Source organism: Emys orbicularis, chromosome 2 (assembly GCF_028017835.1).
Source record: "Emys orbicularis isolate rEmyOrb1 chromosome 2, rEmyOrb1.hap1, whole genome shotgun sequence".
NCBI lineage: Eukaryota > Metazoa > Chordata > Testudines > Emydidae > Emys > Emys orbicularis.
In genome coordinates, this window is record NC_088684.1 from 220,350,260 (window position 1) to 220,376,628 (window position 26,369).

General features: G+C 45.5%; 1 protein-coding gene across 1 annotated transcript in view; it reads right to left on the bottom strand.

The window, feature by feature from the left end:
- CMTM7 (CKLF like MARVEL transmembrane domain containing 7) overlaps positions 1-23,956 on the bottom strand; it is a 31,881-nt gene extending 7,925 nt beyond the window's left edge. Inside the window, exon 1 of the mRNA XM_065399787.1 lies at positions 23,807-23,956. Coding sequence (XP_065255859.1) covers positions 23,807-23,956 — 150 coding nt within the window. The remainder of the gene's footprint in view (positions 1-23,806) is intronic.
- Positions 23,957-26,369: the final 2,413 nt, after the last annotated feature.

Sequence of the window (26,369 nt, forward strand, 5' to 3'; positions counted from 1 at the left end):
CCTCTTCTGCAGATGCAGACAGAATATTTTCTTATTGCAGTTTATTCAACTAATTCAGTTCAATGATTAGTCCATTCAAAGTTAAGAAACCAATTGGGAATTGAAGAAGCAGGAGAGCCTGTTTTCCTCTTTCAATCTATGAATAAAAACTAGAGGTGAGAAGATGAGATCCACCAGTTCTAAAATCTTGAAGGACATAGTGACCAGAAACAACCAGTTCAATTCACTTACTACAGATAATATTGCCTTTGTTTAATAAATCAGTCAGTTTTAAATGCAAAAAATGTTTTGATAACATTTTGATCAACTTTTTTCTTCTTATGTATCCAGCACATTTAAGGCAGATTTATTTAATAATAATAAAAAAAATTAAATGCTTTTTTGTGCATTTCAATTGAATTTCCATCCAAACAGAATTTGATATAAATTGCAAGTAAAAAATTAGTCATCTAGTAAATAAGAAATGCATCATTCACCATTTTCTAACATAGTAAAAATGTAAAAATTAAGAAGCTGAATAAATGTAAGTTAAGCTCTATCGCTGCTTATATATATCGCTGGTTAGCAAAAAGATACACCAAATTTAGTGTAAAGGCAATATTTAGTTGCAAATCAACATGTTTTAATAGTTTTTAACCAATGACAATCAACCTTTCTTCAGGAAAATACACCTCTACCCCAATATAACGCTGTCCTCGGGAGCCAAAAAATCTTACCGCATTATAGATGAAACCACATTATATCAAACTTTCCCCGCCCCCCTGGAGCGCTGCTTTACTGCGTTATATCCGAATTTGTGTTATATCGGGTCGCGTTATATTGGGGTAGAGGTGTAACTAAAGTACAAATGCAAAACTCAATTAAAATTAATTATTTAAGTCAAGACTTTCTACTTGCTGATTTCAATCACGATTGAAATTGGTGATTTCAATTGCTTTGATTTAAATCAACCCACCCTGCTCCTAGCTGAAAACCACCTAGAAATACGTTGTTTTCCAAAGATCAGAAGTGAGTTTAATAAAATTAATATATAAGAATGCACTACTGTTTAAATAAAAAGTATAATAATAGAGGAGTATAAGAACATCTAATATAGATTCACTCACCTAAAGAATTTTTTGTTTTACAATTAAAATTCTCATGAAAAAACAACATACACCTTGAGGTAGCAGTATTAAAAATATTGATCTTTTTTAAATGGGAGTTTTTCATTCTGTTTTCTAAGAACATTTGTTCACCTGACAAATCACAAGCTTGATAGATAAAATAGCCTTAAAAATCCCCAAAGCTCAAAACAGGCTGAATTTATTAAATATTTATACTTAATGCACAAAATTTTGCCCTCACTTGTACCCCCGGAATCCCACTGAGCTGCACGGGAGAGCACAATTTAGACCAATCTGTCAAAACAATTCTAACAATGACATACGTCAGCATATTCTTATTATAAACTTTGTTAGTGTTCATTTTTTTAAGGCCTTTTCACTTTTTCAGTTCCTCTTAAGTCAGTTAAGTGCAGTAAAATACTGATTCCGCAAAATGTTGAAGAGTTTTCTATTTAACACTACATGTTACTCTTTACACTATTGCACTGTAATCCTTCACATTTCTGTTGAACGGATCCTTTATCAGAATAATTTAAACATTCTCAAGAGAAAATTGTAGTTCATATTCTCATCCACAGAAGACCTCTGTATTTTGGAGGGAAGAGGGGGCTAAGACCTCAACTTCTCATCAACTGCAACCAAAATCTACGTAAGTTAGAATCTGAAACTAAATTATCCCCTTAGCCATCTCTACAGACTGAGGACACACTCACATAAAAGGCTAATATGTATGTATAATACTGCCCTCTACTGAACAGAATGTCAGTCCATCCTATTGTCTAACTCAGTGGTTCTCAACCAGGGGTATGCATACCGTGGGGGTATTCAGAGGTCTTCCAGGAGGTACGTCAAGTCATCTTATTTGCTTAGTTTTACAACAGGCTCTAGAGCCCTGCTCTCTGACCCACCCACCCCACTCCCCAACTCAATAAGATTCTGGCCACTGATGTCTAGAATAGTCTGTGAAATTTTGGAATTGATCAAATGTGCCGTTCAAAAGTTATTGCATTACATACATACAGATACATGTCATCAAATTGAGTGTAAGGTCTTTGAGATAGTCAAGTGGAACAGACATCTGGAAGAAATGGAGAACAAAACTGAGAAACTGGGGGCAGAAAAGAGAGGGGAAAGGACATGGAACTAATACCTGTAGTCTGAAAATATTAGCAGAGAACTTCTGAAATCAACGACGATGCTCTCTACTAAGATTTCCAAGCAGCCAATGCAACACGAGTGCAAGGCTGACTGAGGTTCCATTAGAAAAAAGGGGCTTACACTTGATTCCTCATGCAAATCTGTGTTTGAGTTACATAGTAAGACTTAGAAGACTGAGACTTAATGAGAAATTCTGGTGGCAGTAAGGCAGGGGAAGCTGTGAATCTGAATCTTGCAGCTAAACCATGATAAGGACAAAATTTCTGTTACCAGCCAAAGCTGAAAAAGAAATCCTTTATTCAAGTGTCAAACAGTACTTTATCCTCAGTCTCTGCCTTATTGTACAAATCAAGAAAGAAGAGCTAACCGGTATCAACCCCATATTGTCACATCTTTTACTTGGATTGTAAGCTCGTTGGGCAGGGACTGTCTTTTTTGTGCATATACAGCGCCTAGCACAAGAGGGCTGGGGTCTTTAGATGCTACCACAATAAAAATAATGAGAGGCCCTGGAAGAAATTACTGATTTAGCAGTGCTCTACCCCCATGGAGTAGAGGGTCCAATACAACAATTTTGTCTCCAAAACTGAGACATAAAAACTGTTGAACAAGCAGAAAGAGAAGAATGAGCACTCCGAAGACTAGGACAGCAAAATCCATCTCTGATGTGACTCCACACAGCCCACTTATCCCATAGGTGTAAGGCAATAGAGAATCAGGCTTTGAACCATCTGCTACAGTTTTCAGAGTGAGTGGACATGGGATTTGAAGACAATCAACTCTCTCTTCCCAGTGTCCTCCCAGATTAGAACAGAATATAAGAAACAATTGATGGAAATTCTTTCATTCTGGAGGTGCCCCGCAGCGTCCCTGATAGCTGGGAGGCAGTTGCTGCAGGGCTGGATATATTTCAAGGATTGGTTTTTTTGTGTGGTTTTTCTTTTGGTGAATATCAGTTTAATGCCAGAAGAGATTTAAACTGGATTTCTAACAGATTTCCTAATGGGAGATCTGTAAATCACTATTTCCCTGCCTACTCTACAGGAAGTATAAGGGAAGGGATCAGCCACTCTACGTAAAGCTGTAACTGTATTTGACACACTATGTTAGTGGCTTCAAAACAGTGGGTCATGACTCCCAAATGGTGTCACATCAGCAGATGGGGTCGCGGAAATCCCTAGTGTGCAGAGGACGCTATTTTGCTCCACAAAGCAAGACCTCGCTGCATGTATGATGTGTGCACGTTCACACTGTGCCACGAACACTATTTTGAGCAAAGTGGCATCTTTCAATGCTCTCCTGGGGGTGATGCTGCCCCACACCACCCTCAAGAAAGGTCTGTGCCTAACAGGAACCACTGAACCCAATGTTAGATTTCGTATTTGCAGTTTGCCTAACGCTGACATGAATCTGTTACATGTGCAGGACAAAATTTATATTTGATTTTTATGCTAGAAACTGAACATCTGTAGATAGTCTTGAATTTCATTAGATCTGGGTTGCCATAGAACAAATCCCAAAGAACAGTAACTTCCCCTGTAGTATTCGGCTGTAAAATTCCTCATTTGGAAAAAAATAGATTAGCTTTTGTTCAGCTAGCAGTCCCATTAAGTATTCTCTTATCACCTGCTGAAGGACTACAATTCTTTTGACCACAGCGAGAAACAATTTTATAACCCAAGAATAAATCTGTGTAAATGCTTACAATTATCTTTCTTCAATGTTCTGCTGTAATAAATACAGCTATGGCTCAAGTAGTAAAAAACACTGACATTTCACTCTTAGAACATCTGGAGGGAATTCAGCTTTCTGCTGACATAGCCACTTGCAGCAATACAAACCTTGCATGGCCTGGGGTCACTAATACTGACAGAGTTCTGCTCTAAAGGTAGGTCCCACACCTAGTTTTTCTGAACTTTAGAAACTGGGTTTCATGAATTAACCATAATGGGTTAGTTCTGTGGTTAAGAGTTCCATTTCTGTCACCATCTCACTTTATGTCAGAAAATGTACTTGACCCCTAATATCTCGCAGATTTATCCTATTAGTTAGGGTGAAAAATACCTTTGTTGTCATGCCCCATGCAATTTAAAGCACTTGTATATCATCTGCTGGGTGCTGTATTTAGTTGTGAAATTGTCAGTCTACTTTCTATTTAATTATTTTTTAAAATGTAATTTTACTACTTCTTTCCCTTCCTGGCTTCACTTTTTCCTGCTTTTCTTTCCCAGAATAGATAATGGTGTATCTTTTCCTGTGTTGTCAGTTTCCTCTTCCTCCAACCCATTAAATTCCTCGCTCTTTCTTTCCCTGCCCGGTGTTCTGTACTCCTTCCCTTACATCTGCTGTCTCTCATTTCATCCCTCTCTTTCTAGATATATACATATGCACACACACACACACACCATACTTCTCTTTTTAAAAATGTATCTCCCCACTCTCCAATCCACCAGTTTAAACACAGGGTTTAGCTGGCTGCTAAAGTTTCTAACCGAGGACTAAACCTACTAGCCAAAGAATGATTTAAAAAGGCATGTGGGGGAGCTTACACTACCTACAGGCAATCTCCAGGTGAGAAACCAACCTCCCACGAACCAGGACGTTACCATCAACAGGCTTGGTGCCTCATGCCGAGATGAAACCTACCTAATAGTGCCTGTGCATTTTCAAACATTATACCCTAATGGTATGTCTACATTGCAGCTGTGAGCATGTCTCCCAGGCCGGGTAGACAGATTTGCACTTGTGCTCTAAAAATAGCAGTGTGGACATTGTGACATGGGTGGCAGCTTGGGCTAGCTGCCCAAGTCCAAGCCCTCCGACTAGCCTAAGCCACCACCTGTACTACAATATCTATGCTGCTATTTTTAGCATGTTAGGTCAAGCAAAGCTAGTGGGTGAGTTTGTGTCTACCAGGGTTGGGAGGCATGTTCCCAGTTACAGTGTAGACAGACCTTACACAGCAAAGGTGACACTAGTACATTTTAAAGTACACTCTGCTGGAAAGAATGAAAGTATTTGTTTGGATGGCTTCCCAAACCAGAAAAGTGTGCAGGGCTCAAGGCCAAGGATACAAATGTTGGTTGTGAGAGACTGGCTCAGTTATTCTGAACAACAAAGCTGATTTCTGTGTGATCAGTATTTCCTTTTACTACACTGTAAAACTGGAAACTTGAGATGTAACAGCTGAGCTTCCATTAGAAAGAAAGATGAAGAGCCCAACCAATTTAAAACTTCAGGAATTAAGTATGGAATCAATTGCCTTAGAGTTTATAATTTTATGAAGCAGTAAGTCTTTATCTGCATATTAATCTCTCAACCATTTCATCTAGGCAGATTCCCTTGTTTCCTGCCTGCATTTCTAAAATAAGGAGATCATTAGGCAGTGGATAAGGGATTTGTGTGTCTCACCTCCTTTCCAGAAGTATTTATTGAAGATAAAGGTGTTAGAAAAAAAATGAATGGATCTTATTCATATCCTTTAACATTCAGATAAGATGACAATCATACATACTAGAAAGCAGTAATACATCAATTAAAACATCACGTAACTGGAGTACACAGTTTTGTTATTTCCCCATGAGTTTCAAAACACTAAGCTGAATTACATTTAATTTTAAACTATTGTATAAACGTCAAACAAAGAAAAGTCTACCATCACTTCTGTAAACTATGGCATGATCAGAGTTTGTGCATCTGGAGAGAAACTTCACAGGAAGCCAGGGTTAAGGGGGTGGGGGGGGATGAGGGGCGGAAGGGAGAAGTGAACCCTCTGGGGGATTTCTAGTTATTTTACAGGATTCTACTAAAATACAAACAGAATATAAACAAGATAGCTCCTTCTCTGTTTTGGCTCCAACCAGCAACCTGTTTTCTCCCCAAAAGTAGTCTAGTCTCTAAGGTCTGTTCTACACTACAGACCTATATTGATAAAACTACGTTGCTCAGGGGTGTGAAAAATCCACATCCCTGAGCACAGTTATACCAACCTAAACCCCCCACAGACAGTGCTATGTCAGTGGGAGGACTTCTTCTGCTGACTTAACAACCATGTGTCAGGGAAGTGGATTTAGCTGATGGTAGAATTCTCTCCCGTTGGCTTAGAGCATCTTCGTTAAAGCTCTACAGCTGTGCCAATGCAGCATTTTAAGTGTAGAATGGCCCTCAGATTATCTGCCTAAATAGGTATAGCAGAGCCTAATTAACGAGGCCATGTCTATACTAAAGAGTTAAGTCGACACAAGTTACGCCGATGATCATAAATCGCTATAATTACATCGCTTGTGCATATTCACGCAATGCTCCTTGTATCGGTGGAGCACATCCACAGTTGGTGCTTTAGCACTGAAAGAGAGAGCAGTGCACTGTGGGTAGCTATCCCACTGAGCAACTCTCCACCTTCTGCAGCTAGGAGTTCTGGGAATGGATCGCGGTGTATCCTGGGTGCGGGCTCATGATGTAGTTTTCTCCATCCCATCATTCCATGGGCTTCCGACTATGCTGTTTCACGCCATTTTTCAACAGACCCTGTAAACTGTGTGCCTGCCATCTCTGTCTGAAAGCATGGATCCTGTTTAGTGCTCTCCAATCTTGCGATAAGCATTATGAACACAACGCGGCTGATCCTGCAGTATTTCATGAGCTGCGAATACGAACAGGAATGCGCAGTGCCTGCCCTGCTGTGTGCCACGGAAAGAAACAATTCCAGATTACTTTTGGCATTCATGGAGCAGCTGCAGATGGTGAACCACTGGGCTTGGGAAACAAGCACTGAGTGGTGGGATCACATCATTATGCGGGTGTGGGATGAAGAGCAGTAGATTCAGAACTTTCGGATGCTCAAAGCCACCTTCCTGGAGCTGTGTGTGGAGCTCGCCCCTGCCCTCTGGCACAAGGATGCCAAAATGAGAGCTGCCCTCATGGTGGAGAAGTGAGTAGAGATTGCTTTGTGGAAGCTGGCAACTCCAGACTGCTACCGGTCAGTCACTAATCATTTTGGAGTTGGGAAGTCCACCGAGGGGGTTGCAGTCATGCAAGCATGCAGAGCCATTACTCTCATCCTGGTATGAAGGACTGTGACTCTAGGCAATGTGCGGGAAACAGTAGATAGCTTTGCAGCAAAGGGATTCCATAACTGTGGCGGGGTGATAAATGGCACGCATATCCCAATTTTGGCCCCAGACCATCTTGCGACGGAGTACAATGGAAAGCACTACTTCACCATGGTAATGCAGGCACTGGTGGATAACCTGGGTCATTTTGCATTTGGCAGATTAAACGGTCGCTGGCACTGCCTTTATGGCAGGTTAGACCTCAATGAGGACAATATTCCCATCGTCACAGCAGCCTGCTGTGCTCTGCATAACATTTGTAAAGCCAAGGGGGGAAGTGTCCATGGGGTGGAGCGTTGAGGCAGATCACCTGGTGGCTGATTTTGAGCAGCCAGATACCAGGGCTACTAGAGGGGCTCAACAGGGAGCTATGCGAATCAGGGAGGCTCTAAAGCAGCATTTTGACAATGACCCTCAGTAATATGTGTTTCTGTAATGCATTCAGCCAGGCATTGTTTACTTGCCGCTTTGAATGACCCTTGTAATGCTTGGTGCCCGAGCATTAATTATGGTCCGAAAAAGTGCCGATTGCCACTGTGTATGAATTCCAGCAGCAACCACCTTTTGTAGAACACAAATAAAGATTCATTTTATTTGAAAGAGTATACTTTTATTATACAGCAATACATAGATTTCCATTTCTTACAGGGGACATGACACTGAGGAGGTTCTCAAAGCTGTGTGTAAGTCCAGCTTTCATTCTGAAACCTGTCCCTAGAGGTGGAGCGTAAGAGATACTGCAACAGGCCGGGAACTTACAAGGAATGTGTGTGAGGAGTTTGAGGAAGGCATGGAATGCAGTTCTGTTTGGGGTGCAAGGGGAGTCGAGCATGCATGCGTTCTGGGACCTTATCACTTCCATTTGGTCCTCCATCAGCTTTATCATCTGCTCCTGCCCCTCCATCATGAACTGCACCTTTCCTCTCCTGGCTATCCATTTTTAATTTTTCGTTTATTGCTCTCTCCATGCCCTGTGATCATGATCTGCAGCATCAGCGTGTAGGAGGTGTAATTCAAGGCACATCTACAGAAGCACAAGAAACAACAAACAGAAGCAGTACTGCAAGTGCACTCACAGCCTTGAATCATAACAGCGAAATACACTTCTTTCTCACTGTCCCATGGCAAGCACACAGCTTGGCAAATGCCCTAAACATGGTGAGTTCGCCCCAGGGTGGGGAAACGGGCAAGATGGGGCAAAGGGTCTGGGTAGGTAACAAAGGGAATCACAACTAGCGCCATGGGGCCCTATTATAAATTCAAGCACCATTTTCCACAGGCGGGAGTGATCAAAGCTGATATCTCACTCCTGAGGGTAACTGAGGATGCAAGGGTGCATCTCCCGTATGCATGCGGCTTCAGAAGTTCCTGCAGCAGAAATTGCTGATTAGTGCAGTAAAACTGCCTACAGTGAGGGAAGACACAAAGCAGCTCTGCCAAGGAATGGTCAGCAGAGGACTGCAGAGTACCTCCAGGAAAGTTTCCTAGTGATCTCTATGGAGGATTTCTGTGAAATCCCAGTTTAACCTGCATTAACCAACGTTTCCACAGGGCCTCCACTGCGTAGCTGCATAAGGTAATGGGAAGCAAACACAAACAGTACTAGGCTTATTAATCCTATCCCTTATCCCACTTCTAACATATAACAAAATAAAGGAAAGCTCTACCTCATGGCACTGTGCAGTATCAAATCAAAATGAGTACTTACCAGAGCTCCCCTCTCCTGTGTCAGGCATCCAAGAGCCGGACTGTTATGACTAGCTAGACCCCTCCGGAGTCAAAAAAAGTCCTGACTTGCCATACTACTGGACAATCCTCTAGCCTGTCCCACATCCTCCTCCAACTCTACTTCCTCATCCACCACTTCATCCTCAGGGTTGACTCCGCTGGCCACTGCCTTCAGCCCCTCCGAAGTATCCACAGGGCTCTTGGCAGTGGAGGTGAGGTTGTTGCCGAGGATGGTGTACAGCTCCTTGTCGAAATGGCATGGTTTTGGTGCTGCACCAGAGTGACGGCTGGCCTTCCTTGCCTCGGATATGACTGCCTCAGCTCCTTGATCTTAGCATGGCACTGCTGCATGTCCCTTTTATACCCCTTCTCCAACATGCCATGAGCAATCTGCCCGTAGGTATCAAAGTTCCTACAGCTGGAGCGGAGCTGCAACTGCACAGCCTCCTCTCCCCCTAGACCCAGCAGATCCAACAACTCCAGTGTACCCCTGGTGGAAGCACATTTGGGAGTCAGCATGGTCAGCTGGGAAGATGCAATGTGAGCTGTTCACGCCCAGCAAACAGGAAGTGGCATTTCAAAAATTCCTGGGCCATTAAAGGGGGAGGGGCGCATACCTGGCGGCAGGGCAGCGGAGTTCAATGGGCATTGTGGGATACCTCGTGGAGGCCACTTAGTGCTACATAAGCAAGCGCCAATGTCTACACCAACACTGCATTGCTCTAACTTGTTGCAAAAAGCTCTATGCCTCTCGTCCAGGTGATTTTATTATGTTGGTGCAGCAGGAGAGTTAAATTGACAGGAGGAGCATTGCAGCGTGTATATCTCCACTGTTTTGTTGACGGAAGCTGATTTTTGTCGACAAAACTGTGTAGTGTACACAAGGCCTAGGAGTGCCTCCCTGACCAACTCTGAAACCCCTTGCAGGGATTTAATTAAAAACCCCACCCATTTGGTTTGGCGGAACATCCCCATCTAAAGGGATTAGTGAAGCAGAGTGCACCTTGGCTTACACATGTTGCAGAGCCTCCTTGTAGTCATGTCACATGAACCACGATCTACTCTTAGGGGCTGTCTACATTAGAAAATCTTATCACATATGAATGTGAATGGAAGCACTAGAGTAGAGGTGCTGTGGTAGAGTATGGCAACAACTACAGCAAGTCATGTTGGGTATTCTATCATCTAGTTCTGGTAAGGCCCCCATCAGAGGTGTAAGATTGGGACCAAGGTTTAATCACAACTAGATAATGGTGAATAGGATTTGCTTTGATCTACACTGTCCAAAGCCATGGTCAGCATCACATCTAACTAGAATGCTCTTAGTCATATTCTGATCATTTTTTTTTTTTAAACACAGATAAGCTCTGAGTGGATACAGTCTCATCTCGAGTGTGGTGTGTTCACTTTCTCATTTGCCCATCATGTAGCTTAGTGTCTTCAGAAATTTTTCTTTCACACCTAGTGTTACTTTACACTAAATTCCTTTTGGATCATGATTAGACCTGAGGGCTATTTTCAAAAGCGCAGCAGCCATGGAACACAGTAAAGGATGTGTCTGACAGGATGGGTTTTATTTTTAGAAAGGATACACACTGATAAAGAGCACATTTGCTGAGATCTGATTTCCTAGTCTTTATCTGAAGTGATGAATCTATGGCAGTGACTGATAAATGAAGGGATGCCAAAGAGAGGAGAGTGAATGCACTGCTTTGGGACTGGTTACACAAGAGATAAACACTACCAAGAACCATGCCGCCACATCCAGTATTCACAGCAACTTTGCACAGCTTACTTCTATTTTAAAATGGTGATTGTAAAGCTAACTTCCGGTAATTTAAAGGTGTTCAGGAAACCACTATCAATATATCCCACTTCCCCTTCAATCATGCAAAACAAATGGCCCAGGTGATGTATTGACTTTCAAGGCTTGGTTTCCTTTTTTTTTTTTTTAAATAAATGCACTCTTTAGCCTTTGTCTGATCATTTCTAATATGGTTTCCTGTACACTAGCATGCAATGAGGCTGCCAATTAGCAGCAATACTGCAGGTGTTATTGGGTGGATCAGCTGCACAATGCCAGCTGGCTCTAATTCACACTACTCTATTTGGGGTACGTAGAGATTACCCACCACACACATTTATAACAGAGAGTAAGAAATGCAACTTTAATTTATTTAAATTTTAACCTTAAAGGTAATTCCAATAATTTAATAGCAGCCTACAAAATGTATTGGAGTCAATACCTCAGCCTTTGCAATAGCATAATTACTAGTCTCCTTTCACAAAAAGTAGATCAGATTTAAGGGGGAAAAAATTAGGAACAGTAAGTGTACAAGACCTCCAGTCTACACAAGGAACAGAGTGGATCAAAACTTTTCTTTGTCCTGCCATCAAACACTTGATGGTGTGCGACTTGGCTAAGAAATTTAAATGCAAGGGTCCATATGGGGATTCTTGTACAGCAGATACACATGAAAACACTGATGACTAGGCCAGAGATGAAAAAACCCACAACTTTGGGGAATTGTTTGCTTTTAGTTACTGAATTTGTTATTCCTTCCATAAGCCCTCCTACAGTCTTTGGGTCCCCATCTCTGGAGGTCAATGAAGAGTATAAAGGTGTGCAGGAATGCCTCAACATTAATCCTGGCTGTTGTCATTCAGCAGATGCCATCCAGGTTCCAATCAGCAGGTCTGCTGATGATGTACAAGCTGCACTCTGGTTGCCCATCCCGGACCACAGAGAACATAATGTTAGCTGGCTTTAAAAGGGCCAAGGTTTCGAGCATGGCGAAGGATTTGGCTCTCCCTGTCCAGCGCAGTGGAGTATGACAGTGGCCGCGCCCAACCTCAAACAGAACTGAAATCAGTTAGCTACTTCAATGCGTATATTTAGTCTTGATCTGAAAATGTAACTGTATTGTTGACAAACCCATTCTCTCTCTCTGTTATTGTCAGGGCTAATGGTTTGTCATGCAGTCATGGGGTGAGGTCACCTGCACTTGTTGGAGTTTTCTTGTTTACTCTATAAACTTGTGACTTTTGCCTCCTCCACCACCCAACTCAGACTCTTTAGATACAGTTTACAATTTCAAACCTCCGATGGCTATTAGTTCTACAGGTAACATTTTCCATGTTTTCTGATATTGGCTAGATCAAAAATTTCTTTTATTCAAAAGTTAATTTAAGTATAAGCATAATGATACATGTAGGTACATAGTCCTTCTGGCAAAACCTATAAACTTATTATTGCCTTGGAGAAAAACTATAGGTGGATATGACAGCAGCATAAGCAAAGTTAGAACCATAGTATACACCAAGGATCAAAAGACAGGTTTAATGTCTCAACATTTCGGCACACCTTCAATTCCCCCCACCCCTCTGTAGGAGAACAGAACTACCTGTTGTGTGGAAAAGTCACTTATATTTTGTTGGAAAGAATTAGAAGATTTATTTCAATCACCTCCAAGGCCAAGATTTAAAATGTAGATTGAGTAGCTCTAAGCAAGTCATTCAATACAGCAATGTTTAGTTCTGTATGATTGAGTGATTAGGATTTCCTTTTACTACATGGATGGAAAAGCAATATTTCCTGCTGAGCTTCTTTTGAAGGGAAAGGTATGTCTTACTACAGCTTAAGATTTGGAAGCCTAACCAAAATAATACAGGGAGCATCAGAAATGCATGCAAAGCTCATGAGAATATTTTGTAATTAGTTACTCATTTTAGCAGTTCCACTTGTGTGAGTACATACAATACTACAGCTAATTATTTCAGAAGAGACAAAGAAAGAAATCACATTGGGAACAGAGACAGTAAGGGACTTGAACAATGCTACAGTTAGTGACAAAGGCAGCAGTAGAATCCAGATCTCCTAACCTTCCAAATCTGTGCCTTAACCAGAAGGCCCTCCCTTTCTCTCGCTTCATGTAGGTGCTTTTCTATCTGTTCTTGCTAGCTTTCCCTTTTTGACTTCCCTATATAACCAGAAACAACAACAACAACAACAACAAAATCATAAACCATACTGATGGAAAGAAGAAAGATGAACTTAACAGGAGAACCCAAAAGGAATTCTGCAGTCCTCTCTCTTTTCAACTTTTTTTTTTTTTTAAGACAAAAGTGCTCAGATACCATGCTCCTAACCACAGTACAGATAACTAAACAAGAAGAGTTTTCTGACATCTCTTTTTATTACGACATAAGTAAACACACTCTCTCTCTCTCTCTCACACACACACACACATACCCACATCCTCTTCTGTGCAGATCAGCCTGCTAGCTTCAGCATCTCCTACTCCCCTTTAAAAGCAAGCAGCTCTGCATAGAAAGCTGTGTGATAGACAACCTGCAAATAAATGGTCATTGGGTTCAGATATAGAAGACTTTCACCTTTATTGACAAAAATATAGACACAAGGTCTCTGTCCAGAGGAGCTTACAATCTAACTTGTTTAATTTTCAATCACTGAAGTTATTTTTATGATTAATAGCTCTTGAAGCAGGATGGAAATTTCAAATGAGGATTTTCCTGATATCTAGCACCCAGAAGCAAAAGGCCTGATCCTGTGTGGTGCTTGATAACGAATGAGGCAGGGGGTGGCAGAAAGAGAAAGGATAGCCTCATGGTTAACGCAGTTGGATGCTGCCTGGGGAACTGGATTCTATCCCTCCCTCTGTCATAAAGTTCCTGTGTGATGCTGGGCAAGTTGCTTATGCCAAACTTTTCACAAGTGGTCACTAATTGTGAGTGCCTCATTTTCTGATTGCCTGACTCCAGGGCCGGCCTTAGGCACGGACAAACTGGGCCAAAGCCCCGGGCATCGTTATAAACAGGGAGCCTCCGGAGCAGGGGTGCCCCTCCCCCTGCTGCTCTGCTAGCATCTGCAGCCCCCCGGCTCCTGCCCGCTGCCTTGGAGCCCCCCCAGCCAGTTGCTCCTGGGAGCTTCCTATTTGCTGTAAGGAAGGAGGCAGGGAGCGGGGGCACTGATGTCAGGGTGTCCTCTGCCCCCACACCCATGTACCCCATCTCCACAGAGCGAGGGGGGCATGTGGGGCCAGGGGGTCACGAAGAGAGGGACAGAGCTGCTGGCAGATACTGCTGCTGTGACTGAAGAAGCTTTCACTCAGACTGGTGAGTGCCGCTCTCTTAAAGGGGCAGCGCACGGTCTCTCTCACACTCTCCCAGCTCACACACTCCTCCAGACCTCTTTCACACACACACCCCAACATATACCTATATTATTGTTGTTACTTCCTGCAGTGCACACATATTCTCTGTAATTTTATTCTTTCCAAGTGCTGTTATTTTAGTTTTTTGACTGGTTTATGCATTTCATAATTTTATTTCTCTCTTATGCTTAAATTTAATTCTTTGAGTAGTGAGTTCTAAAATGCCTAATCTGTCCTGGCTGGAGTAATTATCATTATTACTTTTATTATCAAATTGTGCTTTGTCATTCATTATTTAAGGTAGTACAATCAAATAATAGTATCCTCCTAGAATGTAACTTTAGCTTGTACTAACCTTAGCAGTGCCAGTTTAAAAAACCATTAGCTAAACACACAACTTTAGACACTGGGCAAATGAAAGTTGTTTATTTTCAAATGTATTTTTAGCTATACCTGTAAAATAACTTCAAATTGGCATGAAAATAAATGCACTTCCAACTATGATACCAATAGCAATTATGGAGTCAAATATTAGTGAGTCACATACATGACTGTGATTGGTAAACATAAGTGCCAAAATAATTAGAAAAATAAATTCCCTTTCTTAATAAAAGAGAAAAAACCTTAATCACATATGTTAAAAATTATGTTTTTAGTGAAAGACAATTGAATAAAATAGAGTAGATAATGGCAATAATACAGAGTGTGTCTGTTAGAGAAAGTAACCAGAGTTTATTAATTTTTATTTATCTCTACTAAAGATAGTATACAAAGTATCCGATGTGTGTTTCTGATATCTCTGTTAAAGCTCCAGAACTGATACCTCAAGGCTTGGGATCGGGAATATCTTGCTGTATTATCTCCTGATTGTTCTAAATTTATATATAAACTTTGAACATGGCTTTAACTGGAGTTTGTATATATTTTTTCTTTCCTTACATAACAATTAGATACAGTGCTTCTGTCAGCTAATTCCTAAGTTATTATCTGCAAAAACACTAGAGTTTTCAGGTGTCTAAGTAGTCCCTGGAACCATGGCTAAAGTTTCCTCCCAGCCCCCCAAAATCTGAAATGGTGCCCTGGGTGGGACAGGAGTGGCCAGAGGGCTGTAAGAGGGCCGTGGGCTCTGGCAAGATGGAGCCCAAGTGTGACAGTGCAAAGCCCGCCTTGAGCCACATGCCAAGCACCATGCACCACAAGCCGCAGCAGCAGCACAGAAAGGTTGCAATACACCATATACCATGCCCTCCTTACTTCTGCGCTGCCACTGCTGGTGGTGGTGTTGCCTTCAGAGCTTGGTGCCTGGCTAGCAACCGCCAGTATCAGGCTGCCCTGCCAGTGCTTAATTTGTGCCAGGGCTGAGCTCTAGCCTCTGGCATTTCTTTCAATACAAATTAAACACTGGGGGAGGCAGCAGGGCAAAAAGGTGATGGGGGAGGGGAATCCCAGGGAGCCTGTGGGGGCCAGGAGTGATGGGAGGGCGCCAAAATACAAGTTTGCCCAGGGTGCCATTTTCCCTAAGGCTGGCCCTGCTTAAGACCCTGGGGTCTGATTTGCAGAAGTGCAGAATAGTGTGCAATTAATAAAGGCCTGGGGGCCATACACTGATTGAGGAGAAAACAAAATATTTAATAGTTGCTCAGTAAGTAAGCACCATCCAATCTGTGCACTGAATGAGACAGCAGTCCTGTGAGAAAAATAGTATGTGATCACATAATTAAAGACTGTCAGTGGACACACAGAAGGGGGCTGAATCAACATTGTACAAGCCTCCTTAACTCTGGCATTTCCTAACTTTTGAGTGCTTCACTTTGCAAACTTAATGTTCTCTTAACATAGCTTTTGTGTATGTGTGTAAATTACACACACAAACCCTACAATTTTCAGAACACTTTATAGTAAAGTTATAAACCAAGCTAAGATTACTTTTATTAGAATTAGAGGGTGCCTTGTTCACAGTTCAAATATCAAGCACATAATTGCTTTTGTCAAGACAAAACTTGGAAACTACATATCTACACAACAGGAAAGCTATGTATTTTGTTATTGCATTAGTGCTTTTCCAAGGAGTTAAAAAGGAAGCTGTCTGGTCATTTTTTTATTGGTTCTATTATTTTTTTACCTCAGGATTGTTTGTAAAACTCTTCCAGAACCTTGAAAAGATAATTGTGTTCCCTATTGATTTTGTTCTTTTCCATCTAGTAAGGATTGATTTTTTTCCTGGTTCAGATTGAGCTGAAAATATCATCACTGTTTTTAGCTTAAGCACAACTTCAGTTTACAGTCTCTTATCATTTTACAACAGGTTTTGTCTGCTCAGGAACAACGTCTCTGTCACGGGAATAATAGCCTGGATTCTGGGTTGGGGCCAAGCTCAGTTTGACTTTGCCCAGAGGGGACTTCTGTCTGCCACCTTCACACTTCTCAGACTCTATAGACAGCTTGGGAACAGAGCTGGCCCTGGCGTAAACCAGAGTGGCCCCAAGGGCTACGCTAATTTATGCTATGTTACTGTGGCTTATGTACACAACAGCTCTGGCCATGTCTTCTTCCTCCCTTGGTGCACCACACTCTAGCATACCCCTGCACCATGGAGCTTTGTGATGGTAGTGCAATCAAAGCCATTCCACTGGCCCTACGCAACTGAGGAATCCCCTTAAACTGGTTTTATACTAGCTTTGCTGCCCACCGAGCTGGCATATATGGGCTTCCATGGAGGCCAAAATCTGGCCCAGTGTCTGTAGCCTCCTTTAGACAAATGTACTGTTCCAAGAACTGTTCTAACTCCCTAGAATACAAGTTAAACTCCTGAGGTCCATACACAGACGTGCTCAGCCAGATTATGTAGCTTCCAAGAACTATTTGTATTAGACATAATTTCACTCTGAATTATTACAGTGCCACTGGGGATGCAGATTCACACTACCGTCCCACAGTGCACTGGTGGCCTTTCAAGGTCTCCCAGGACCCAGCTTCTGGGAGCTGTGACAGGAAATGCAGGATAGGTGCCTTGAGGTTATTGCACCTCACCTAGCACGGACATGGGGCAAATGTTCAAGGGTTCTTAAACAAAAACCAGCATGGTTAGTGTGGAGCACTGAAGAGTTTACACTCAAAACGGTTTTGCCAAGCTGATTCAGTTACAAACGGTTCATCTCTCTAGTGTAGAGACACACTGTGAGCACACTGCTGCTACAGAACCAGCTGTGAAACACAACAGTGTTGTGTGTGTGAATTCAACATAGTCACTTTTTCCAAAGATGTCTTGGCAATTTTGAGATGTAAAAAATATAAAATCCAGCTATTTAGAATGTGAGCTATTTCCCCACCACCAAGTTATAATCTGCTTTTTTCATGTTTAACTTTTGGATATAAACTTCTACTAAAGTGACACCATCAGTATGGAATCTGGTCACTTTTAAAAGAATAGAGTCCCCTTCTCAACACTCGTGGTTTTACAATCACATGCTCATATTAAAATAAAATTTTTAAAAAAAAGGGTTTCTCTCTTTCCTGTTGATATGTAAAAGGCCCATCACAAAAAATGACACAGGAAACTGACTTTTTTTACCATATAAGAGAAACTGACTATAAAGAAAACGCTGTCAAGTGCACAAAGTAAACAAACTGAAAAATAGAGAAATATTTCCCCCTTACTCTCTTTCGGTTATATCAGTTTTAGACCATGATCCTGAAAGCTCAGACACATGGGCAGATCCCAGGGACTCCATGCAGAACAAGGACCACCCATGAATATAAACTTATAGGATCAGGGCCTAAAATGTTACATGTAATACTCATAAGGTAAAAGATTTTCAAGTAGAAGTATATTTCTGTAGAATGTCCTTTAAACAACAAAAATCTAGGACCTACTGTACAATGCTTGTTCCCTCTTTGGAGTTGTAATTCTTTTGCAAGATTAGAGAAATTACATCGTGGAAAAGTATCACAATTTCCAGTAATCTTATAGACGGGAAACACACTTTTGTTACTTCCTATTTCAGTCCAGGTTAACCACCACAGATGACCGTGAGTGCTTTGAGACCTGTAGCAGAATAATCCTTTATCTTCAAATTGACTGCAAGCCAGTAGTCACAACAATGTAATAATATTCAGATTGCTAATCAGGCTTTCAAACCTCTATTAAACCTGATCTTGTTGGTTTGTTTTAAAATCTTTGACAGAAAGCAACAGCTGAAAAAGCATACATGGCAGAGGGATGCCATAAAGTGGTCCCTCTTCTCTTTCCAGTGTGTTATGACTTTCAGCACATTCAGGTGATGTACTAGAATGATTTTTAATTATTTTATATATATTAAAAAGACAATATAATCTTAAAAAAAAAAAAAAACACTACTGCTCTCTGAATTTTTCCTTGCTAGCATTACAAGGAGCATCTAAGGTTACTGTATATTAAAAATGAAAGTAAACATTTCTCTCTCCTTTTCGTTTTGTTTACTTTTTGTCCAGAGAAGAGTGCCTGGCAAAGCAGAGACATGGCCAGAGCTGTGTTTTCATTGCATAAATGCTAGCATTCAGAGGGCCAGTCAGTGGGAATGCACATGGTATACCAGGGGTCTCAAACTCAAATGACCACGAGGGCTGCATGAGGACTAGTGCATTGGCCCAAGGGCCGCATCACTGACACCCACCCCTTGCTGCCCCCGCCCCCACTCCACCCCTTCCATGAGGCCCCGCCCCTGCCCCGCCTCTTCCTTGCCCCCATTCCAACCCCTTCCCCGAAGTCCTCACCCCAACTTTGCCCCTTCCCTGCCCCCAGGGGGTGCAGGAGGAGTGCGGGGTGTGATGGGGGCTCAAGGCAGGGAGTTGAGGTGCAGGAGGTGTGCAGGGTACGGCAGGGGGCTCAGGCCAGGGAATTGGGGTGTGGGGTGCAGGAGGTTGGGGTGCAGGGTGCGGCAGGGGGCTCAGGGCAGGGAGTTGGGGTGCAGGAGGGGTGAGGGGTATAGCGGGGGTTGGGGTGCAGGGTGCGGCAGGGGGCTCAGGGCAGGGAGTTGGGGTGTGGGAGGGTGCGGGATGTGGCAGGGGGCTCCGGACAGGGGGTTGGGGTGCAGGAGGGGTGCGGGGTATGATGGGGGCTCAGGGCAGGGAATTGGGGTGTGGGGTACAGGAGGGGTGAGGGGTGCAGCAGGGGGTTGGGGTGCAGGGTGTGGCAGGGGGCTCCAGACAGGGGATTGGGGTGCGGGCTCCGGCCCGGCGCCGCTTACCTAGAGCGGCTCCGGGGTGGCAGCACCACGCACCGTGGCCAGGGCAGGCTCCCTGCCTGCCTGCCCTGGCCCCGCTCCAGGAAGCAGCCCGAGTCCGGAGGGGGGTGAGGGGGGGAAAGAGAACGACGCCATGTGCTGCTTTTGCTCCTCCAGGTACCTCTGCCAAAGCTCCCATTGGCCACGGTTCCCCTTTCCCGGCCAATGGGAGCTGTGGGGGGCAGTGCCTGGAAGCGAGAGCACGGAGCCCTCTACTCCCCCGCCCCAGGCTGCAGGGACATAGTTCCAGCTGCTTCAGGGAGCGGTGCGGGGCTTGCAGCGCCACAGGGTAGGCAGAGGGGTGGGGGGGGGGGGGGCGTGGAGAGCTTGGCGACCCGCACGAAAGAGTCCCGCGGGCCACGTGTTTGAGACCCCTGTGGTACACCTTCAAAAAGGATGGTGCTAGTAAGTGCTGCTAGTAAGCATGGTGCTCCCATAGGGCATTATACCCATCTTTCGCCTCCAATGGCATAACACTTCTATCACTGATCAGACTGCTACTATACCAGTATTGTAATTTATCCCTGTATAATTAATTAAGGAATATATATCACTCCACTGTATACAGTGCTTTACAAACTCAGGTCCCAATCCTGCAAAAACTTACTACGGTGTGAATTAATTGGCATCATGAATAATTTCATGGACACAATGGCATAGGCGGCAACTTTCTCCAGCACCGGTGGGTGCCCGTGCCCCCCCACCCCTTTCCCCGTCCCTGACCCTGCCCCGACTCCATCCTTTCCCCGCCCCTGGCCCCGCAACCATTCCAACCCCATCCCCAAAGTCCCTGCCCTAACTCCGCCACTCCCTGCCCCTATTGGATCCCTTCCCCAAATCCCCACCCCGGCCCCGCCTCTTCCCCCAGCGCGCCGTGTTCCCCCTTCTCCCCCCTCCCTCGCGAATCAGCTGTTTCGTGGCGCAAGCACTGGGAGGGAGGGATGGAGGGAGGAGGAGAAGCAGGACGCGGTGGCGCACTCGCGGAGGAGGCGGAGGTAAGCTGGAGCAGGGGAGACGGGGCGCTGCCGGTGGGTGCTGAGCACCCACCAATTTTTTTCCGTGGGTGCTCCAGCCCCGGAGCACCCACAGAGTCAGCGCCTATGCACAATGGGACTATTTTATGAGACAAGATAATATGACTTTTAGCAGAGAGAATATTTCATTGGCTGGAGTTGCTCATTCAGAACCAGATTGTTCTGGTTATTTCTAACCCTAGCACAGGGGTTGGCAACCTTCAGCACATGGCCCATCAGAGTAATCTGCTGGCAGGCCGCGAGACATTTTGTTTACGTTGATTGTCCACAGGTGCGGCACCCCGCAGATCCTAGTGGCCGTAGTTCACCATTCCTGGCCAATGGGAGCTGCGGGAAGCGGCGCGGGGACATGCTGGCTGCTGCTTCTCGCAGCTTCCATTGGCCGGGAACAGAGAACCGCGGCCACTGGGAGCTGCGGGGGGCCGTGCCTGTGGACGGTCAACGTAAAGAAACTATCTCGTGGCCCGCCAGCAGATTACCCTGATGGGCCAAGTGTCGAAGGTTGCCGACCCCTCCCCTAGTAAGTAATCTTTCAACAGAACGGATTCAAGTTTATTTAGCATCATGACACCACTTCAGAAAGAGACTCAACTGTCCAAAGCTCAATAGATTCCTGAGGTCACCTCTACCGCTCACACTAACAGCAAAGCTGACAAGCAAATCGTCTGAAGGAAATGGAAACAGCTCATCTTCATGATTTGCTCGGAAGCCAACTGATCTTTCTTTAACTTGGTAGTTTCACAGTTACCTCAAGAGTGATAAATGACACCACTTTCAATCCAAGGTGGTTTGCTGAGTCTTGTTAAAGTCACTGCAGCAAACTGCCTGCTTTAATTCTGATAGTCTCAGCCACTGTACACCATGATAACACGCAAAGAATGTCGTCATGTCCTGTGGATAACCCCCACTATCAGAGTTTGGGGAAAACAAGCCAAAGAAAAGAGAGTGCACTAGAGAACAGATCTTATACAGTGACCCCAACTCATTGTGGGAGAGGACTTTGGAGTTTAGTGACCAAGGTATGATACTCATTGAATACATATATGCCCCACTAACGTTCAGTTACCGGTCTCAATACAGAATCATAGAAAATAGGAACTAGGACTGGAAGGGACTTCAAGAGGTCATCTAGTCCATCCCCCTGCACTGAAGCATAATTAGACCATCCCTGACAGGAGTTTGTTTAACCCTGAGTTACAGATTGCAATTTTCAAAGGCAACTGATAAATTAAGCTACATAACTCCCACTGAAATTAATGGGAGTTGTGAGGTTGAATGCTCAAATTACTTCTGAAAATCAAATTCACTGGTTTGATTTCATTCTGTCGTGACATGGAACATTACAGTTCTTAGCTTTTACTTTGAATTTAGCACTGTGTTTTTCAGCAAGTCACTTCATCTCCTAAAAACTTATTCTAGCCAAGACGTTAGGTGGAACATAAAACACTGTTCATAAATGTTGCTATTCTAGGTATATAATCTGAATATGACTTTGTATCATATGCTTTAGAAAAATCAAAAAGACTGTTTTAATTGACAGTAAATTTGAGTTTCACAAGAACAAGACATCTTTTTGTTCTTTATAAAACCAAGAATAAAAATTCACACAATATCCTGTAGTTAAATAATAACCCAGGCGAATCAGTAACAAAATAAACAAACACAAATTTATTTCCAAATATGTAAAAGAGTAACTAAAAAATAATCCCTCATTATCTCAGCTAAATTTACAGCTGAATGCCTAGGAACAAGAATTCTGTAAAAGGGTTGGCCACTGCAGGGTCCTGGTCCATGACTGGGTTTCTAGGTGCCACAAAAATGCAAGTTAATAACAGTAACAGTGAGTGCCCCAAATGGTTTTCTCCATGTCCAAGGGAGGTTGAGGATCTATGGAATGAGGCATAGGATTCCAGAACCGGAGTCTGAAAACGACCCCATCCTGTAGTGCTTGTAATCCAGACCCAAACAGGACTATCTGCAGGGTGTGTAAACCCCACAGCAGTATGTAATTTGAGAGGCTTTGGATTTTTAAATGCAACAGAACATTTCTAGTGACCATCCAAAGGAGGCAATTAGGGGGTGAGAGAAGGAGAGGCCAGTTATGTGGCCAAGAGATGCTTCTCCTGCTACATAGAATCATAGAAGTGTAGGACTGGAAGAGACGTCGTCGATAGATCATCTAGTACAGTCTCCTGCACTCAAGGCAGGACTAGGTAAAGGCAGGACTACTGGGTGTTTGTTTAACCTGTTCTTAAAAACCTCCAATGATGGAGATTCCACAACCTCCCTAGGCAATTTTTCCAGTGCTTAACCACCTAGACAGGAATAGGAAGATTTTCCTAATGTCCAACCTAAACCTCCCCTGCTGCAATTTCTTTTTGTCCTATCTTCAGAGATTAACAAGAACAATTTTTCATCCTCCTCCTTGCAGCAACCTTTTATGTACTTGAAAACTGTTATGTTTTCTCTTTTCAGTCTTCTCAGTCTTCTCTTTTCCAGACTAAACAATCACAGGAATTTCAATCGTTCCTCATAGGTCACGTTTTCTAAACCTTTAAACATTTTTGTTACTCTCCTCTGCACTTTCTCCAGTTTGTCTACATCTTTCCTGAAAAGTGGCCCCCAAAAGTGGACACAATATGCCAGCTGAGACATTATCAGCCCGGAATAGAGCAGAAGAATTACTTTGCGTCTTGCTGACAACACTCCTGCTGATACATACCAGAACTATGTTGGCTTTTTTTTTTTTTTTTTTTTGGCAAGTGTTACATTGTTGATTCATATTTCTCTTGTGATCCACTGTAACCCCAGATCCCTTTCCACAGTACTCCTGCCTAGGCAGGCAGTTCCCATTTTGCATGTTTGCAATTGTAGGGTAGCTAGGGATGTGACTTATTGCATTTATACTCTCCAGCCCACAGCACAAGTTAGTCCCCGGGCTCAGGAAGAAACTTCCCCCAGCGGCTACTCGTTCCGGGTTTCTTGCCCTCGCCTCTGAGGCTGTGGCCGGGGGAGGCCAGGGGACGAGAAACCGCGCGAGGGGTCCCAGCTGAGCCCAGCCAGAGCGGAGCTGCAGTCGCTGGGGCTCGGCACGGAGACAGCAGGGGCCGCCCCGGCTTGCAGGGGGAGAGGGAGGGGAACATGGCGCCTCCCTCGGCATGCTCCGCGGGAACCGAGCCCGCTGCCTGGGTCCCTCCCGGGGGCTGCTGCTCCCCGGCCCGGCACCTTCCTTACCATCTGGGCGACCTTCAGTATCGCCGAGCAGGAGCGGGCGTAGCCGCCGTCCAGCAGCCCGGGCTCCGGCCCCGGGGGCGGCGGGCAGGAGGAGCTGCCGGGGCCCCCGCTGCTGGAGCCCGTCCGGATCACGCGGGTCCCGTGAGACATCGCTCCGCGCTCAAGCGGCGACGGCTCCTTCCTCCTGGCGGCTGGCTCCGGTGCTGGTCAGCCCCGCAAAGGGCGGGGCGGGCGGCCGGGCCCCGGGACAGGAGGCAGAGCAGCGCGCCCCGCCCTTCAGCCGGCAGCGCGGAGGCTTTGGGTGAGGGGCGGGCGCAGGCAGCAGCCGCGCAGACGGAGCCCGAGCGGGGCAGGTCGCGCAAGGCTAAAGGCGGGAGACTTGGTTGTGGGCTGGGATTTTCCAGGGACAAGAAAGTTCCAGTGCTAAACAGGAGACGGACAGAGACGGGACACTTGCTTGGTTTTCGAAATAAAGTCCCCGCCCCAGCGCTCAGAAGTGGGGGAGGGAAAGGGAGACCCTGCGGCGTCCCCAACCCGACACACCTGCCCGTAGCCTGCTCATGTGACAATTACCACAGGAACCCTCCACCCCCGGCCCTCGAACACACAACCCGGCCTTGAGTCTCTTGGGAGAGGCACATGGGCAGGGCCGGCTCCAGGCAGCAGCCCACCAAGCTGGTGCTTGGGGCGGCACCTGGAGGGGGGCGGCGCAGCGCTCCGGCCCAAGAGTGGGGCCACGACTGGGCTCGCCGCCCTCCCCCGGAGCTCTGGCCCCCGGGGAGAGCGGAGCCCTGGCGGGGCTCGCTGCCCTCCCCCCGGCGCAGCCTCTGGCCGCCAGGGAGAGCGGAGCCCCGGTGGGGCTCGCCGCCCTCCTCCCGGCGCTCTGGCCCCCGGGGAGAGCGGAGCCCCGGCGGGGCTCGCCGCCCTCCTCCCTGCGCAGCCTCTGGCCGCTGGGGAGAGCAGAGCCCAGCGGGGCTCGCCGCCCTCCCCCCGGCGCAGCCTCTGGCCGCCGGGGAGAGCGAAGCCCCGGCGGGGCTCACCGCCCTCCCCTGCTGCGTGGGGGGGGGAGGGGCGGCGGGAGGCTTTTTTGCCTGGGGCACAAAAAAGCCAGAGCCAGCCCTGCACATGGGTACGTGCCAGGACTGAGATACAGCTGGCTGAGCCCCAGGTCGATGAGTCCGGGATAGACAATAAGATACAGTAAAAGAGGATCCCTTGTTGCATCTCTCTGTTATTTATAATCCTCATCCTACCACTACTTCTTGCCAGCCACTCAAAGCATTTTGCAATTGGCATCAGCACTGGGAGGGGTTGTATCATTGCCATTTTCCAGATTGGGAAACTAAGGCCTGCTCTTCACCACAAAGTTAGGTCAACCTTAGCTGCCTGGCATCAACCCAGGGCCACCCAGAGGGGGGGGGGCAAGTGGGGCAATTTGCCCCAGGCCCTGCAGGGGCCCTGCGAGCCCTGGCCCGGCAGCGGTCTGGGTCTTCGGCCGGGATTTCGGCGGCGGGGGGCCCTTCAGTGCTGCCGAAGACGCGGAGCGACTGAAGGGCTCCCCATTGCCGAAATGCCACTGAAGACCCGGACCGCCACTGGGTGAGTACAAGTTCCGCAGCTCCCCCGCTTTGCCCCAGGCCCCCTGAATCCTCTGGGCAGCCCTGCATCAACCTAATTATTCATGTGTCTATGCTTACATTTGTCTCCCAGGCCCCTTTACAGCAATGCAGTAACACCACCTCCTGGAGCAGTGTTGAGCCATGGGCGATGTACTAAGGCAGTACAACAAAAAGAGGTAGAGTTGTTATCTGCTTTTCATTCCTCTGTACAGTTAGGTGGGGGTGAGGGGCATGTGAAGCAGTTTATGTACACAGGGATGTCCCTTGAATCCCCCGAGAGATCACAATGAAATTTTCATGGAGGTACTCAGCAATCCTCTCCCCGAAGGTTTCTAAGGATGGCAACTTTGTTTCTTCCTGAGTGGTAGGACACTTTTCCATGCTAGGTAGCAACAACTTTGGCAGACACCATTGCAATAAACAGCCTAGTGTCTGGGTAGGCCTGGGCAGCTTCAGGACACCACCAGAGACAGCTTCGGGACAGCAGCTGTTCTCTCTTGTGCCTTTGTTACCCTCAGGAGTCAGATATCAGCTAAAATCACTACCACCTGTGGAAAATGGTGCCAGTATTATGTGCCATTGCCCTGTACTCATAGTTTCATGCAACCAGGTAATTCCCTCTTCATTTCCCTCACTCCTGGCAGGCCATACTCACCGTGGCTGGTGCTGTGAGTGGTGCCCTGCACAAGCACGCCGAAGCAGAAGTGTCAATAAGCATGTCTTGTTTAAAACTGTAGGAGAGCAAGGGAAGGGAGTTCTGAACCTTAATTTTCACTTTTCATTGTGACTATACAAACAGTACCTCTGTGTGCTTTATCTGTAGCTGCTGCCATTGTGGCCCTGAGGGATTCCCCCTACACGCCTGCAGAACGCCTGAGTCAATTAAGAAAGAGGAAGAGTAGATTCAGGATGACATGTTCAGTGAGATCCTGCAAGCCAGGGCC